General features: G+C 39.0%; 1 protein-coding gene across 1 annotated transcript in view; it reads right to left on the minus strand.

Annotated features, from left to right (window-relative positions):
* The window catches only part of LOC113113078 (dystonin-like), a 154,391-nt gene that overhangs the window by 6,578 nt on the left and 133,996 nt on the right, over nt 1-13,817 (minus strand). Inside the window, exons 86-98 of the mRNA XM_026279235.1 lie at nt 13,067-13,273; nt 12,288-12,407; nt 11,052-11,221; nt 10,131-10,290; nt 8,258-8,452; nt 7,765-7,893; nt 5,666-5,809; nt 4,527-4,715; nt 4,293-4,422; nt 3,075-3,238; nt 2,824-2,986; nt 2,588-2,742; nt 2,409-2,483 (exon numbers count right to left, since the gene is read on the minus strand). Coding sequence (XP_026135020.1) covers nt 3,210-3,238; nt 4,293-4,422; nt 4,527-4,715; nt 5,666-5,809; nt 7,765-7,893; nt 8,258-8,452; nt 10,131-10,290; nt 11,052-11,221; nt 12,288-12,407; nt 13,067-13,273 — 1,473 coding nt within the window. The 3' untranslated portion in view covers nt 2,409-2,483; nt 2,588-2,742; nt 2,824-2,986; nt 3,075-3,209. The remainder of the gene's footprint in view (nt 1-2,408; nt 2,484-2,587; nt 2,743-2,823; nt 2,987-3,074; nt 3,239-4,292; nt 4,423-4,526; nt 4,716-5,665; nt 5,810-7,764; nt 7,894-8,257; nt 8,453-10,130; nt 10,291-11,051; nt 11,222-12,287; nt 12,408-13,066; nt 13,274-13,817) is intronic.

A 13,817-nucleotide genomic window follows, 5' to 3' on the forward strand; every position in this document is an offset into this window, starting at 1 on the left:
CAATACACTCTGCTGAAAAAAAACCACACAAGATGTTCTAGTTCTCGTTCTAGTTCTTGTCATCAAGTGGCAGAGTTCCAGGCCTCCAGTCAGTCAGTACTATTCCCTCAGATTACAGGCAGTAACAGAATGGCCGTCTGTGACCAAATGTTAAGGGATCTGTTTATTAGGGGTGTTGGAGAGAAGGGGACCAGGGGGAAACTCTCAAACATGAGAGACTGAAAATGCAATGGCATGTAAAAGTGTAATGAAGTCATTTTCTTTGGCAGCAGCAGTGTCGGGGCAGAGAGGTTTGGGCAGGGGAGCAGTTTAACAGAGGTGTGTGGAACTCTGCCAACTTTCCAGACTACATGTTTCCATTCCATCCTCAAATCATTCCTTACATCCGCAAGGAATCAGGGCCTTTTCATTTGGATATAGCCAATGTCCAAATGAACTATGATAAATTGGTTAATGCAATTATGTTACTGCCACATAAACAAGATTTTTTTTCTAGCACTGAGGTGAAGGCTGTTTTGTATGGAAGCCCGTTTACGGCATTGAAAAATAAAAAAGGTAATTGCAATTTTTTATAGCGAGTTTATGTCTCACAATTCTGAGAAAAAAAAAAAACATAGACATAAACTCACAGTTAAGAGTTATAAAGTCAGAATTGAGTGAGATAAACTTGTTTTTCCTCACAATCCTGACTTTATTTCTCACAATTATGACTTTATAACTCGCAATTTGGGAGTTTATTTCACGCAATTCTGAGAAAAAAAGGCAGAATTGTGAGTTTATATCTTGCATTTCTGACTTCATAACTCACAAATGTGTGTTTATATCTTTCAATTCTCTGAAACAAAATCTTAAAAAAACGTAATTATTTTTTATTCAGTGGCTTCCATAGTTTTGACATCATACTATCTGATAAAAAAATAAATACTTCTGTTGTAAAATAACAAACAATTAATCAACTTCACAACCAATCAGGGCTTGACATTAACTTTTTTGCCACACAGCATTATTACTTGCCACATTTTTGTTGTTGTGAAATTACCTGATATAAGTTGACTATGGCGTGCTAATATTTACTTGAACTAGATTTACAACCCTTTTAAATGTAAAACCACTGTACACAGCAAAATCGAGACTACATAAATGTATAACAATACAGGTCATTATCATTAGCTCTGATAAGGTTGTGTGTAAAGCTCATTTCCTGAATAAAACCATGTATTAAGATAAAGACATAAAAAAAGTAGCTTCATATTGCATAATAAAAGTGGTGCATGGATGTAGAAGATTAATAAAAAAGATAAAAAACTAAACTGAAAAAAAAAACAAAAACCTTTGGCATTAGAAACACTGTTTAAGTACCAGAATCGGATTCAGAATTACTTTATTGAACCACACTGGGAAATTCTTTGTTACACGTTGCAATGGAAAGTAAGTCAGTCTCGAAACCTTACGAAAAATGCATTCCATGGTTTGGACAAAATGAGTTCCTCTCATCATAAAGAACACATTTCAGTTTGTGTCATTTTTGTGCTCAGGCCCTAATAATGACTACTGGTTAGGTTGCAACCCTCTACGGACACCTTGGCAATTGAATCGCCATTGGCTAAATACTTTAGTTTACTCGCCAGACTGATTGATATATAGATATAAACACACTAAGGATTACTAAAGATTAATGAGCTGCTGGATTCATGAATATTAATTTGGTTTTGTGCATTCACTCGAACTGATTTGCTGAAATCAAAAAAGGGACGATAATAGGTGACTGCCAGCCAATGAGATTGTCGTTTGTGCATTAACTCCACCCACTACCGGAAAACCCAGCTGTTCTTAAAAGCTGAAGACTTCCATAGAAACACTGTTATTTTGACGGGAAAATACAACAAAGAACATTGTTTAAATGTAGCGAGTCAATTCACTCACTCTCTCTCTCTCTCTCTCTCTGTCTCTGTGTGTGTGAGAGAGAAATCGACGGCGAATTGTGCGCCTTCACACTAGAGTTTACGGTACATTAAATACAGGAGCACTGCGTGTCTATTGAGATGAACTGAAAAATATGAGAGAGTGAAATATGACGGAGAGTGAAACTCTGAAGCCCTCAGTCAGAGTGTTCGCGAGTGAAAATATATCTGTGCTAAACTTATACTTAGCCTCCAACTCACACACTGGCAATTATTCAATGAGCCAAAGAGGCTAGTGGGAGTCACTGTGTTACCCGCCATGAGCAAAATCAACCCGCATTTGGCGGGTGTTAATGTCAAGCCCTGCAACCAATCATAATAATAATTATTATTATTTTTTATAAAACTAAACCAATGACCAGGCTTCTGCGTTTGTATTGTCCTAGGGTTCCATACTGTATCTTTTTCTTGACTCATCCAGAAAACATAAAAAAATCAGTCACTTACCCGATATTTGTTGGCACCAATCTGCTCTACTTGGAACCGTTTCGGACATTTGCACTTTGCAACTTGGCGTGTAACCTAAACATGAAGTCATGAATCAGAAAACGACTACAAGAATGACCATACGTAATATTTCCAGTTATTGTGTAGAACTTTCCAGAAAGTAAGCAGATAACATTTACCTCATCTTCAATTTTGTCTGCATCGGTTAATGGTTTGTAAGCTTCTTTGTTTGGATGTAGAGCAGCCACAAACTCATAGTAGTCGATGTATCCATCGCCATCACGATCAAAGATGTCTGCCACAGCGCTCATCTCCAGACGACTGGTGGGGAACTCTACAGGACCAGAGAGGCATTGAGGATACAGCCTGAAAGACTTTAGACATAAACAACACACGGTTTGACTTCTTTTCTTACTTGAGGACAGGATGCCATCGATGAATTCCTGCCTTGTGACTTTTCCATCCTGGTCTTTATCGATACGGCGGAAGAAATCCATGACGCGTGATTTCTTGTGGTTCATCCAGCGCATGTAGCGTTTCCTCCATACGTCAAAGTCAAAGTTGGCAAACTCTTTCAGCTGAGGGCAGATAAGAAGCAGATGAGTTTGAAGCCACCTGACACGAATCTAAACCAGATGTGAGGTCAGGTGTGTATGTACGACTGACCTCCTCTAGTCTGTCCAGAGCATCGTTGAGCTTCCTCCTCCTGTCCAGCGCCAGAAGCCACACCTGCTGCCACTTACTGACCAGCAGGTTCACTCGGGGGTTCTTCGTCTCGATTTGTGGCTGTGATGCTGCGGTTTACATGGATTGTGTAGGGGATCTCTTTCCTGATGACCAAACAAACAAATGTCTAAATCAGCCAAAGCTAAACAGCAAGTGAGTGCACTTCTGTTTGGTGGACTAAATTACAAAACCTTGGGATGATTTTGTCTATGACTTTGTTGTTATTGTTTAGCTCAAGGGCACACATTCACATTTGTCCTTTTATCTAAATGACCTACGTTACACCATAAGCGGCACATCCTAAGGAGAGAATAACAAGGAAAGTGACATTAAACAATGTTACAACATTGTTAAGAAAAGTACAAGCCAGGACAGAGATGTAGATAAGACACAGTAAATCAAGGGGTCATAAGTGGCTGGACAAAAGTCTATCGGATTAAAACAACAGATTTTTGGTTAAGAGCCCAGATCTTTAAAGACTAGGGCTCCATCTGAAATCACGTACTTCCCTACTATATAGAAAGAAAAACAAGTGTGTGAAAAGAAGAGTATGTCTACATTCACATTAGGTATAAAACAGTAAGAGAAAAGAGAAAAATACTTTTAAAATATAACAACTTCTAGTGTTATGATATAAATAAAAACAATATTCTTCCACCAAACAATGTAGTTCCTCAGAAAAAGTTGTAGTTCCAACAAAGTGGTTGCTGAGCAACACAGAAGTAAACAAAGGTGTAAGTTTGTAGTGAAATGCACAACAGCTTTGATTGTGGCTCAACCAATCAGAATCAAGGACCGGAACTATCCATTTTATAATCAAACTTACACTACACACATTGATACTAAATAGAACATATTATTATTCAAAAGAAGTACAGTCTCTATTCAGACAGTATGCGATTTCAGACACAGCGGTATTAACAAACCCTATCCCAGGCTCTAACCCTAAACTGATTCCTACTTCTAACCATAACCCCAAACTTTCAACCCTCTTCTCAAACTCTTACCCCAGTCCCTAGAATTAGCGCTGAACCCTAATATCAAATCCTGCTCAGTTTTTCTTCTGCTCAAATCATGCTATTGTTCACTGCCGTCCAGCTATGGTGCGTGCCAAATTGAATTGAAAAATGGGACTGAATGCTGAATGCTGATACTCACTGGCTGTTCGTCCTCTCTCTGGAACAGGGATTTGAGACTGAACCGGAGGATCTGCTGTGGCTTTTCTCTTATGAGTTTTGGTGATTTTATCCACGTCTGGTTGATTTCTGGTCATCTCTTCCATGAATGTCTGGTACACACACACACACACACACACACACAGCTTTTTTCTAAACCTTTGACTAGCTATGTAAAGGTGTTAAAGTGAGCCCCTCATACAGCTCTTGGTGCTACCTGGTGCTCAGCGATGAGTGATTTGACTTCCTCTAACTCTTGAGGAAGAGGTTCCTTGTCTTTCTCGCCGAGTGTGGTTTCAGCCCACTGGAGCCAGTTCAGCAGGTTTTCCAGCAGTTCTTGTGTGGCCAGCAGTTCAGCCAGAGCACTGGAGAGTCTCTGCTGGTGCTGTCGTACCCAGGCTGTCACCTGTCACAGACACAGAAATCAGATCATACTGTAGACAGCACTGACTGTTAAAAGGGACATTGGATGCCCACTTTCTACAAGTTGCTATGATTCTTTAGGGTCTTCCATGAAATGCCTGCAACATACTTTGGTTAAGGTTCCACAATGGTTATGTAAAACAATGCCCTTTTTACCTTGTCAAAAACAGCTTTGTTCACAGCGAGCCGTTTTGGTGCATGTCTCTTTAAATGATAATGAGCTCCGGTTTACCCCTCCCATCTCTTCCGTAGGGGGTTTTGAGACAAAATGCGTGACTTGCTGCCTTGGACTCTGTATATGGCTCGAAGGTGGTTTTATTCAGTTAGCTATCTATGAAGAAACCGGCTGCAAACTGAAACAGCTCACTGGATAACAGTTACAGACAGCCCATAATGAACCGGCTGTGTGTTTTCTTTTCAGCTTTTCCGAGCTAGCAGATAAGCCAGAAACTAAATATAAAAAAGTTAAAAGTTCATTCAAGAATCTGTTAAAGATTCTTAACTTTAACAGTAATGAATCACCCATTGAGGGATCCAATCCGACCATTTACCAGCCCAGATATCTGAGGTAGCATACAAAACAGGAAAATACTGTCTTGATCTAGAAAGATGTGACTGGCTGCCGAAAATAACAGAAAAAGTCTGTCTGGAACTTGCATTTACAAAGTTTATAAAATGAGCACTTTTGAGGAAGAACTACTGTTGTTTGAGGCAGATCCATGTTTTCTTTTCTTTTTCCCCATGTATTTTGTATTTTTTTCTCCTTCTTTCAATTATTGAGGTAAAGTCTTTGTGAATGAACGTGTTTGGACACTTTTCATGTCCCTCAGATGTCTCTTTCTGAGCAGAACCTTTTAGTCAAATATACATATGATGCGCTTCTCATTAAATGCCACTGAATGGTTTCGAGAAAGCTTGTAGAAAGAGACGAACCTCCTCAAAGCGTGCTTTGATGATGGTGTTCCAGTGTTTGATGGTGGTGATGGAGTCTGGGTGGCAGATGGACAGGATCGCCTCTCCCATGCTTGTGGCTTTATTCAGTGCCAGTCGCTTCTCCTCCAGCTTCTTTATCAACTCCTGCATGTATCAAAGGTTCTTTCATTAGCAAATGGTCATGGTTACACAAAGAGCAGCTCATCTCCACCAATACTGCTTCATGATCATCAAAAACATGAATGTAGAGTATGTATGCCATCGATGGCATCCAGTTCCCACTATGTAGAGATTATGTATTTTAACCAATCTTTAGTAACTGGTGTTTTAATCTAAGGAGAAACCCCATCATCTCTCAGGATGTTTGCTTCCTCAAACTGTGGACATGAATAATGTCTCGGGGAACAGACTATTTTGGATATTCAATATGAGCTCACACTATATGGCTTGAACTCTTTCCTGGCAAGCAGTAGTTACTAAAGATTTGAAGCCATGTATGGCTTTTGTTACTCAGTTGGACGTGAAGAGAGTCCGGGCTATGGATCACTAACTCACATTATGAGTGGAGCTAATAAAACAAAGAATGTAAGAGTTGTGGAAAACATAGACACACGTTCTGTCTTGGAAAGATTACGATCCCTCTGGCACGCACTTGCATTTAAACTTAATACTGTAAAGCAGGGCTATTCAAATGGCGGCCCGCGGGCCGAATTCTGAATTCATCTTAATCCGCCCATGAGAAGAGTACATGCAGATCGCATATATGTCTTGAATTGCGTTTGCACTAAGTTAGTTTGTCCACAAGGTGGCAACACTGGCCTGGGCCAGAAAAGGAAGAGACACAGTGTTGCCAAGAATTGGAATACTTTAACACTGTTGCAGGAGGTCTTTTTTCATATCCGCGGGTTGAAGCAACTTTTTGTGTTTGTTTTGAGTAGTATTTGGGCAGGTTTTCTTGTGATAACCTGGCAACCCTGATAGGGATGCAACAAGAACAATCTACCAGACCGTAACATCGGCTGCGACAGCAACGACGCATGCGACAGCGTTGACAAGCGGTTATGTAAGGGAGTTATGGTAGTTAATTCTAGTTTAAACAAATATAAAGAGAGTGTTATCGGTCATAATGGATTTTCGAGAAATAACGCAGACTGGATGAAGGCGATTATCAAATGCAGTAACGTTATTCCGGTAGTTTAAATGTTTGCACGTTAAATTTTCAGATATGCATCATGCACATCAGATTTTAAAGAGGCAGGGCTACTTTTAAAGCGGAACTTGCTGAAGTCTGTGCAATCACAGAAATGAAAAAGAGAAATGATTCGGCTATTCTAGTCGCTGATTAACTTTTGTAGCTTGAATAAAGATTAATACATATGGTTTATGTATATACAGTTTATAGTTTATGTGAAGATTGTTTTACATTTACTTAAATTAATTAGATTTTTCAGAGCCTAGAGCCTTAAAAAATAACTTTTTTTATTATACTGTAATGGCTAAAATTGAGAGGAAGATGCATTTAATAGAGACATCATCAGCAGAATTATCAAAAATGTGTGAGTAATGAGACTTGGTTAAGAGAAGTAATTAAATATATATTTAAAAATACCATCTTTATGTTGTTTCAACATTCATTTGAAGGTGCAAGGTATAAAATTATGACAATATATTAATAATCATTTAGTCATGATTAATTACAGAAAATGTGTGATTAATTAGTTTTTCTTTTTCTTTTCTTTCTTTTGATTGACAGACAACATAAATGTTAACCTTTCATAGACGCTGCTGTTGGTAATATTAATTCATTTTACTACTGAATATGCATTTAATTGTAATTAATTATTTTATAGACACCCCCCCCCCATTAAGAGATTGGGATGGCCCCCAAACCCTTTGACCCCCTTCAAATTTCAATTCTATAATCCGACCCTCAGACGAAATTAATTAATTAGCCCTGCCGTTTCATTTTTTGTGTTTACTGTGGCCCATCATTGTTGCCAGTAAATAGCTACTGATATACTATTGCCGCTAAAAGGTTTTACGTCACACTGTTTCATTATTCTGGTGTGGATTATTTGCCACTGGTGTGGGAAACTTGCCTTGTGCTGTTCAATGAGAGCGCGGAGGGCTTCTTCATCATCAGGCAAGGCACCGTGGAAGCGAAGGCTCTGCTCGGCCTCTGCAAGCCACTCCAGTAAGATATGAACGGTGGAGTGGAACTCCTCAGCCTGAGGAACAGTGCACAAATGTGTTGAAAAGGGAAATTCACAGAGAGCGATTTTTAGATATTTTTTTCAATTATTTTATTCCATTTTAAATGAGTTGCATCATATAAAGAAACTGACTTTCTTTCCTTTCTTTCATTAAAAAATGTTTTTTGAAGCAGGAACAGCACACACTCTGACAGCAATTCTGACACTTGTAAGGTAGTTTTGATAATAATTTGACATGCAGGTTAGCCAATCCTAACCGTGGTAATTTACATAGATGTTTCTACAGTAGCTTGTTTTATTCTGTCAAAATTGTTGGTACATACGGTCAGGAGTGTAACATCTGACGGCGTGATTGTTGATGACAGATCACATGTCTTACCTGACACAGTGCCTGCTCGAGCCGTGTCTGTTTGGACACAGAGAGGCTGCACACCGTCTCCCAGCGAGTGCTCAGCTCTTGCATCTGAACTTTGACCCAGGACGAGTCATCGTGGCTGTTCTCAATAAGCTCACGGGCCGAGCGCTTCAAAGCCTGCACGCTGCCAGTCCTTTTGCCCAACTCTTTCTGGAACACCTGCAGGACACATGAAGAAAGGCATTCAACATTCAACCCATCTACTTTTAGCTTTAGATCTACATAGGCAGCAACATCATCATACTGTATATATGCATTTTAAAACTCCTAGAGCCCTATCATACACCTGGCACAATGCATGAAACTAGTGTTTTTGCTAGTTTCAGCCCGACACAGTTCTCATTTTCCCGTCCTGTACTGCATTGCTTAAATTCAGGCATACTGTGTTCAGACATACAGTTGGTGCGTTGCTATTTTGAGGGACTGAAAATAAACTGCACCATAGACTAACTCAAACCTGGTCTAAAGGTTGGTGCAATATTTTTTCTTTGTTTATTTAGTTTATTTTTTCTTTGTTAATTTAAAGAACGTGTTAGTGTAATGCACCTACAGGTGGGTGTACAATGTGTGTACACCTTGCTTATTACACACGCAGGGACGCGCAGCAGCACCAAACATAAAAAAAAGAAATATTACATTCCGCAATGTAAATAGTGAACCCACCATGTCGCGAGCACAACTGACGTTTAAAGGGGATGGGAGATGCGACTTTGATTGGTTTATTGCAAGTTACGCCCAAAAAAGCACCCATTACTCATTAAGAGAAACGGGACCACCCGTTTATACCATGCGCACGGATGTGCCAACCGTTCTCCCATCATTAAACTACCAAAAGTGGATTCAGACATGCCCTGAGTGCACCTGCGCTTTAGTCTATATGCTTAGTTTGTTGAATTAAGCCCCATAATGTTAATGTGATGCACTAATAATCATAAAACATATATAGTATGGATAGATGTTCAGTTGAACAGTTAAGATGGAATTAGATTTGAAGACAAGCATTTTGAGTATTTAGTGAATTATTTTTATAATCAATCACATTTTGTATGCCTGTACAATGCTGTCTAAATGATGTCACGCCAGAGCCCATATCCACCTCTGATGTCATCATAACAGGGAACAGTTAAGAGGTACGTGTCTACTGTTATCAATCACGCTCCTCAGCAGCCAGGCTTTACCACATTTGCACATCACCAGGTTTTAATTATGTAGCCTATGATTTTGCAATAAGCATTGGTCATTCCAAAGAAAAAGGAAAAACAAAAAGGAAGTTGGCTCTATGATTTTGATGATGTGGTCTATGAAATATGAATCACATTAGGTGATCCTTCCTTGTCTTCTGACTACAAAATGCTGAGTTATTTATAGAATCTTGTCTAAAAGCTGGAATTTGTTTTAGCTAGATCACCCAGATCTTGATTGCATCCATAGAAATCAGGCATTAACAGCACCAAATAAAGTCAGAAGAATGCTGGTGACTATTTGCTCAATTAGGAGTGTGAATGAGGTCACCTCTAGACTCATCAGCTCAAGTGTGTCCTGATGTCTACTCTAGCAATGTGTTTGAGTCTGTGTATCCAGCACTCCTGTCACCTCAAACTGAAAGCAGAGGGTTACACTCCCCTCTGATGATACTACCGTCTTATTATATTTGATTCTTGCCACAGATCCAAGAAGTTAAAAACACATATAATATATTGTGTTAGTTTATCATGAAATTACATCATTACTTTAGATATCTGTATCTTCAGATATCAATTTCATTCATTCATATAATGTCCTACAGTTCAGTATTGAAGAAGCAGGTTGTGTAGATCAGTCAAACTCATATGGGTACCTTATGGCTGTCGATGAGGTTCAGGACGAGGTCTATGTCTCCATGCACGGGCTGATCTTCAGCAAGCTGTGGTTCCACTTTATAAAGCCAGTCGATGAGAGCCTGCAATGCATCTGTGAACTGACCTGAGAACAGCAGAGCCTCCTCCAGCTTATTCTGCCTGTAAAAAACAGCCCATGTGATGTTAAATACACAGTTGTGACAACATATCCTTTCGTCTGATCATGAATCATGGACAGTTAGTTGACAAATAACACAGATATTAAATATTGTTCACGCAACGTTAATATTTGAATTCTGAATTCATATGAATGCATAAAGGAAAATGGGTAACACCTTTAATTAAGGCTTCACTTGTTAGCATTAGTTAACTACATTAGTTAACATCAACTAACAATGAAACATACTTTTTTAGTTCTTTCATGAGAACTTTCGGAAGATTTTAGCAGGGTAATGGATATGACAAATGCACAAACAGCATATAAAATAACATGTAGAAGATCTATACAGGTGGAGCTGGGGAAGGTGGAGGGTTTCAGAGGAACTTTAAGCACAGTGCAATGCTAAAGTGAATGCTAATCAGTGATTTAAATTTAAAACAGAAAACTCATTGGCTAAATATGCAAAATATGTATATTTTAATATTATTTAATGGATCTAAGCGAACATGGACTATTTTTTATTAGCTAATATTAATAAATAAATAATGTACGAAATGTATTTCTCATTGTTATTTAATGCATTAACTAACATTTACTAATATGATCTTACTGGAAAATATAGATTTTAGGTGTTCTGAAAAATCCAATTCTAAATTAAGCCTACATTTAATAAAGCCTGAAATAGCCTTAATGTTGTTTATGCAAAATGTATATATCTATTTTTAATCGGGAAGATGGATATGTGTTTTTCTGCATGTACCTCTCCACAGATTTCCCGCAGACTGTGTCCCATTTGTCCCTGAGCTCACTGAGCATGTCGTCCAGCTTCTGGTTGTCATCTTGCAAGGAGGTCTTGTCCTTCAAAGCTCGGCCCGTGCGGCTGGTGGTGTCATACACCGAATGCTTGCTGCCCAGAGTTTTCTGGAACTCCTACAATCCCCCCACACACAAGACAAACAGAAGCGAATGCTCATTCGGATGTAGCTCAAGGGCATGTGTCCCGCAAGCCATCCTGTGAGGTCTTCCAGGAAGACTGATGTCATTCGTATTTGTGACTGACTCATCAGAACATCTGAAGCACTGCTGAGCTGTTAATTACACACCAACATGCAGCGCTAAGATCAGGATCACACGATCCTACTCGTATCCTGCTTTAAAACCACTGATGGTGCACATCATCTAAAACTGAAGTCAGGCTTCTCACAAAGAACTGCAATTAAAAAACATCTAACGTGGGGGAATAAATTAGACAGGAGTAGAACAGGATGCCACTTCTCATGACCCACAGTCTGTAAAAAACACAATAGCAGTGAATGAAAAAGCACCTGGTATTGTTTGCTCGGCAGCTCATCAGTTGTTCCACATTCACAGATGGGGATAAAAACACGGTGTGAACAGGAAGTCTATATGACCCCATTTAAACCTGTCATTTACATCCATTTTTTTGTGTGTGATCGGAGCACAAGTGGTCAGTGGCAAATATAGGTGCGAACAAGTAAATTGTCCAATGTATTGTGTAGTTTAAATGCTCATCTTTTATGAATGTTAACACGGTGAAACATAATCTAAACGTATCAGATTCATGTGATCTCTCACAGCCATACAAGCCATTCAAACCTCGCATCCCCAATTACAGCTGCACTCCTGACCCTTTTTATTTGCTTCCATTCCCTCTCGCTCATATGCTGTGTAACATGGGTTTGTTTGTTCAGTTTTCATCCCCATGAAAGTGATGTAGAGTGTGTCAAAATAAGAGGGAAGCGTCTCGATGAAAACTGAACACAAGTGCTCACAGGAGAGGCATTAGGAACACATGTTAATACCAGTCTATTTTATTTAAGTCTATTCTTACAAGTTAGTCTCTCATTTTTTTTTAAGACAGGTCAACTGCTAGTTGGCCAGCCTAGTTCTTTAGCTAGTTTTAGCATAGTGGCTGTGTTTATATAACTTGGCACCAGGTGTAAATGGCAGACGTGTGCTGGACAGGTGTCGTCACCTTGTGCTGGGTTAACTGTGTCTTGATCTTGTCCGGATCATTAGCGATCTCCAGCTCAGAGTCCAGCGCTCTCTCGGACTCCTCCAGCCACTCCATCAGTTTGTTCCAGGACTCATGGAACTGCAGAAGACGAGAGCATGAGAATGCATCAGTCTAGTATGCAGTATATAACAGCCTTTTGTTTTTTCCATGATTGAATCACAGAGAATTTATTTTGCTATTTTTAACACTGAGCAAAAAATAAAATATATTCCGTCGTGCCCAACACGTTTGCTCAAAATTGATTACGGTTACTAAATAATCGTTTGCATACACAGTCAACCCCTCAGGTCAGTATTTATCAGATGGTCCTTTGGCAACAATTCCAAAGTAGGCTGTGTTGATACTGTAGGTCTTTATTATAATGTTTCTCATTCTTCTTTGTAGCTCAGTCTGTCTGCATGGAGCTTATGAGTGCACAGCCGTTTTCAAGTCCCTCATAAATTCTCAATTTTGACTGAGATCTGGACTTTGACTTGGCTTCTCCAGAACATCAACATTGTTGTTTTAAGCCATTCCTGTGGAGCTCTGGCTTTATGCACGGGAATTACAAATCTTGTGTCTTGTCTTGCAGGGAAAATACAGGAATTTCCCTGTATTTTCCTACTTTTATTTTAACCTATACCCTTTATACAGACCCTTTGAAAGTTCTCTGTGATTCCATCATTCCTATAGTGACTACATCGAGCGAGGATGTGTGATTAAACAAAGCATGGCTGTTAGATGAGTTCCTCTCCCACCTGTTTGGCACGTTTCCTGGCATCGTCCAGCAGCCGTCCTCTCTCCACTGACCTCTGCACGACCTTCTCCCAGCGGCCTTGAACGCTCAGCAGGAGGTTCTTGATCAACACCACGTCCTGTTTCTGACTGAAGTACTTGAGGTGTGTTCCTGTCTTATCCAGCTCGATGATCTGATCCCGATGGGAGTTCACCTCAGTCACAAACACCTGCAATTCCAGCAGATCCATTTTAAGGAAAAAAAAAAAAAAAAAAAACGTATTTTGGAAAAGTACTGTTTATTTCAAGGGCAAGAACGATTTTTTTCTCATAATGTAATAGAGTGCATGTGAAATTTATAACATTATGATAACACTGTGGCAACTTATAATGCAATCACAGCTGATAAAGTAAAACAAGCACATAATGTATTGTGAAACAGTGTTTACACTGGTAACACTTCATTTTACAGAGTCCTTGTTACACTTACCAAAGAGGATTTTTTTAGGCTATACGTTGTATACAGTGTTGGTATATGACACTATTTATACATTTTGTTGTCATTTTAAAATATATTTATTATATTTAATGTGCTTATATATTTATAAGAAGTAATGCACAACAACAGCAACAATAATTACATTATTATAATACAATTGTAATAGAACAATGTTTTAGTGAATTTTTATTGAAATATGTTGTTAATACATTATCTTAGGATTTATTAAAGTTTTAGAAAAATATTGTTATGCACATTATATAACATTAGTAGTT

This window comes from Carassius auratus, chromosome 13 (genome assembly GCF_003368295.1).
Source record: "Carassius auratus strain Wakin chromosome 13, ASM336829v1, whole genome shotgun sequence".
Lineage (NCBI taxonomy): Eukaryota > Metazoa > Chordata > Actinopteri > Cypriniformes > Cyprinidae > Carassius > Carassius auratus.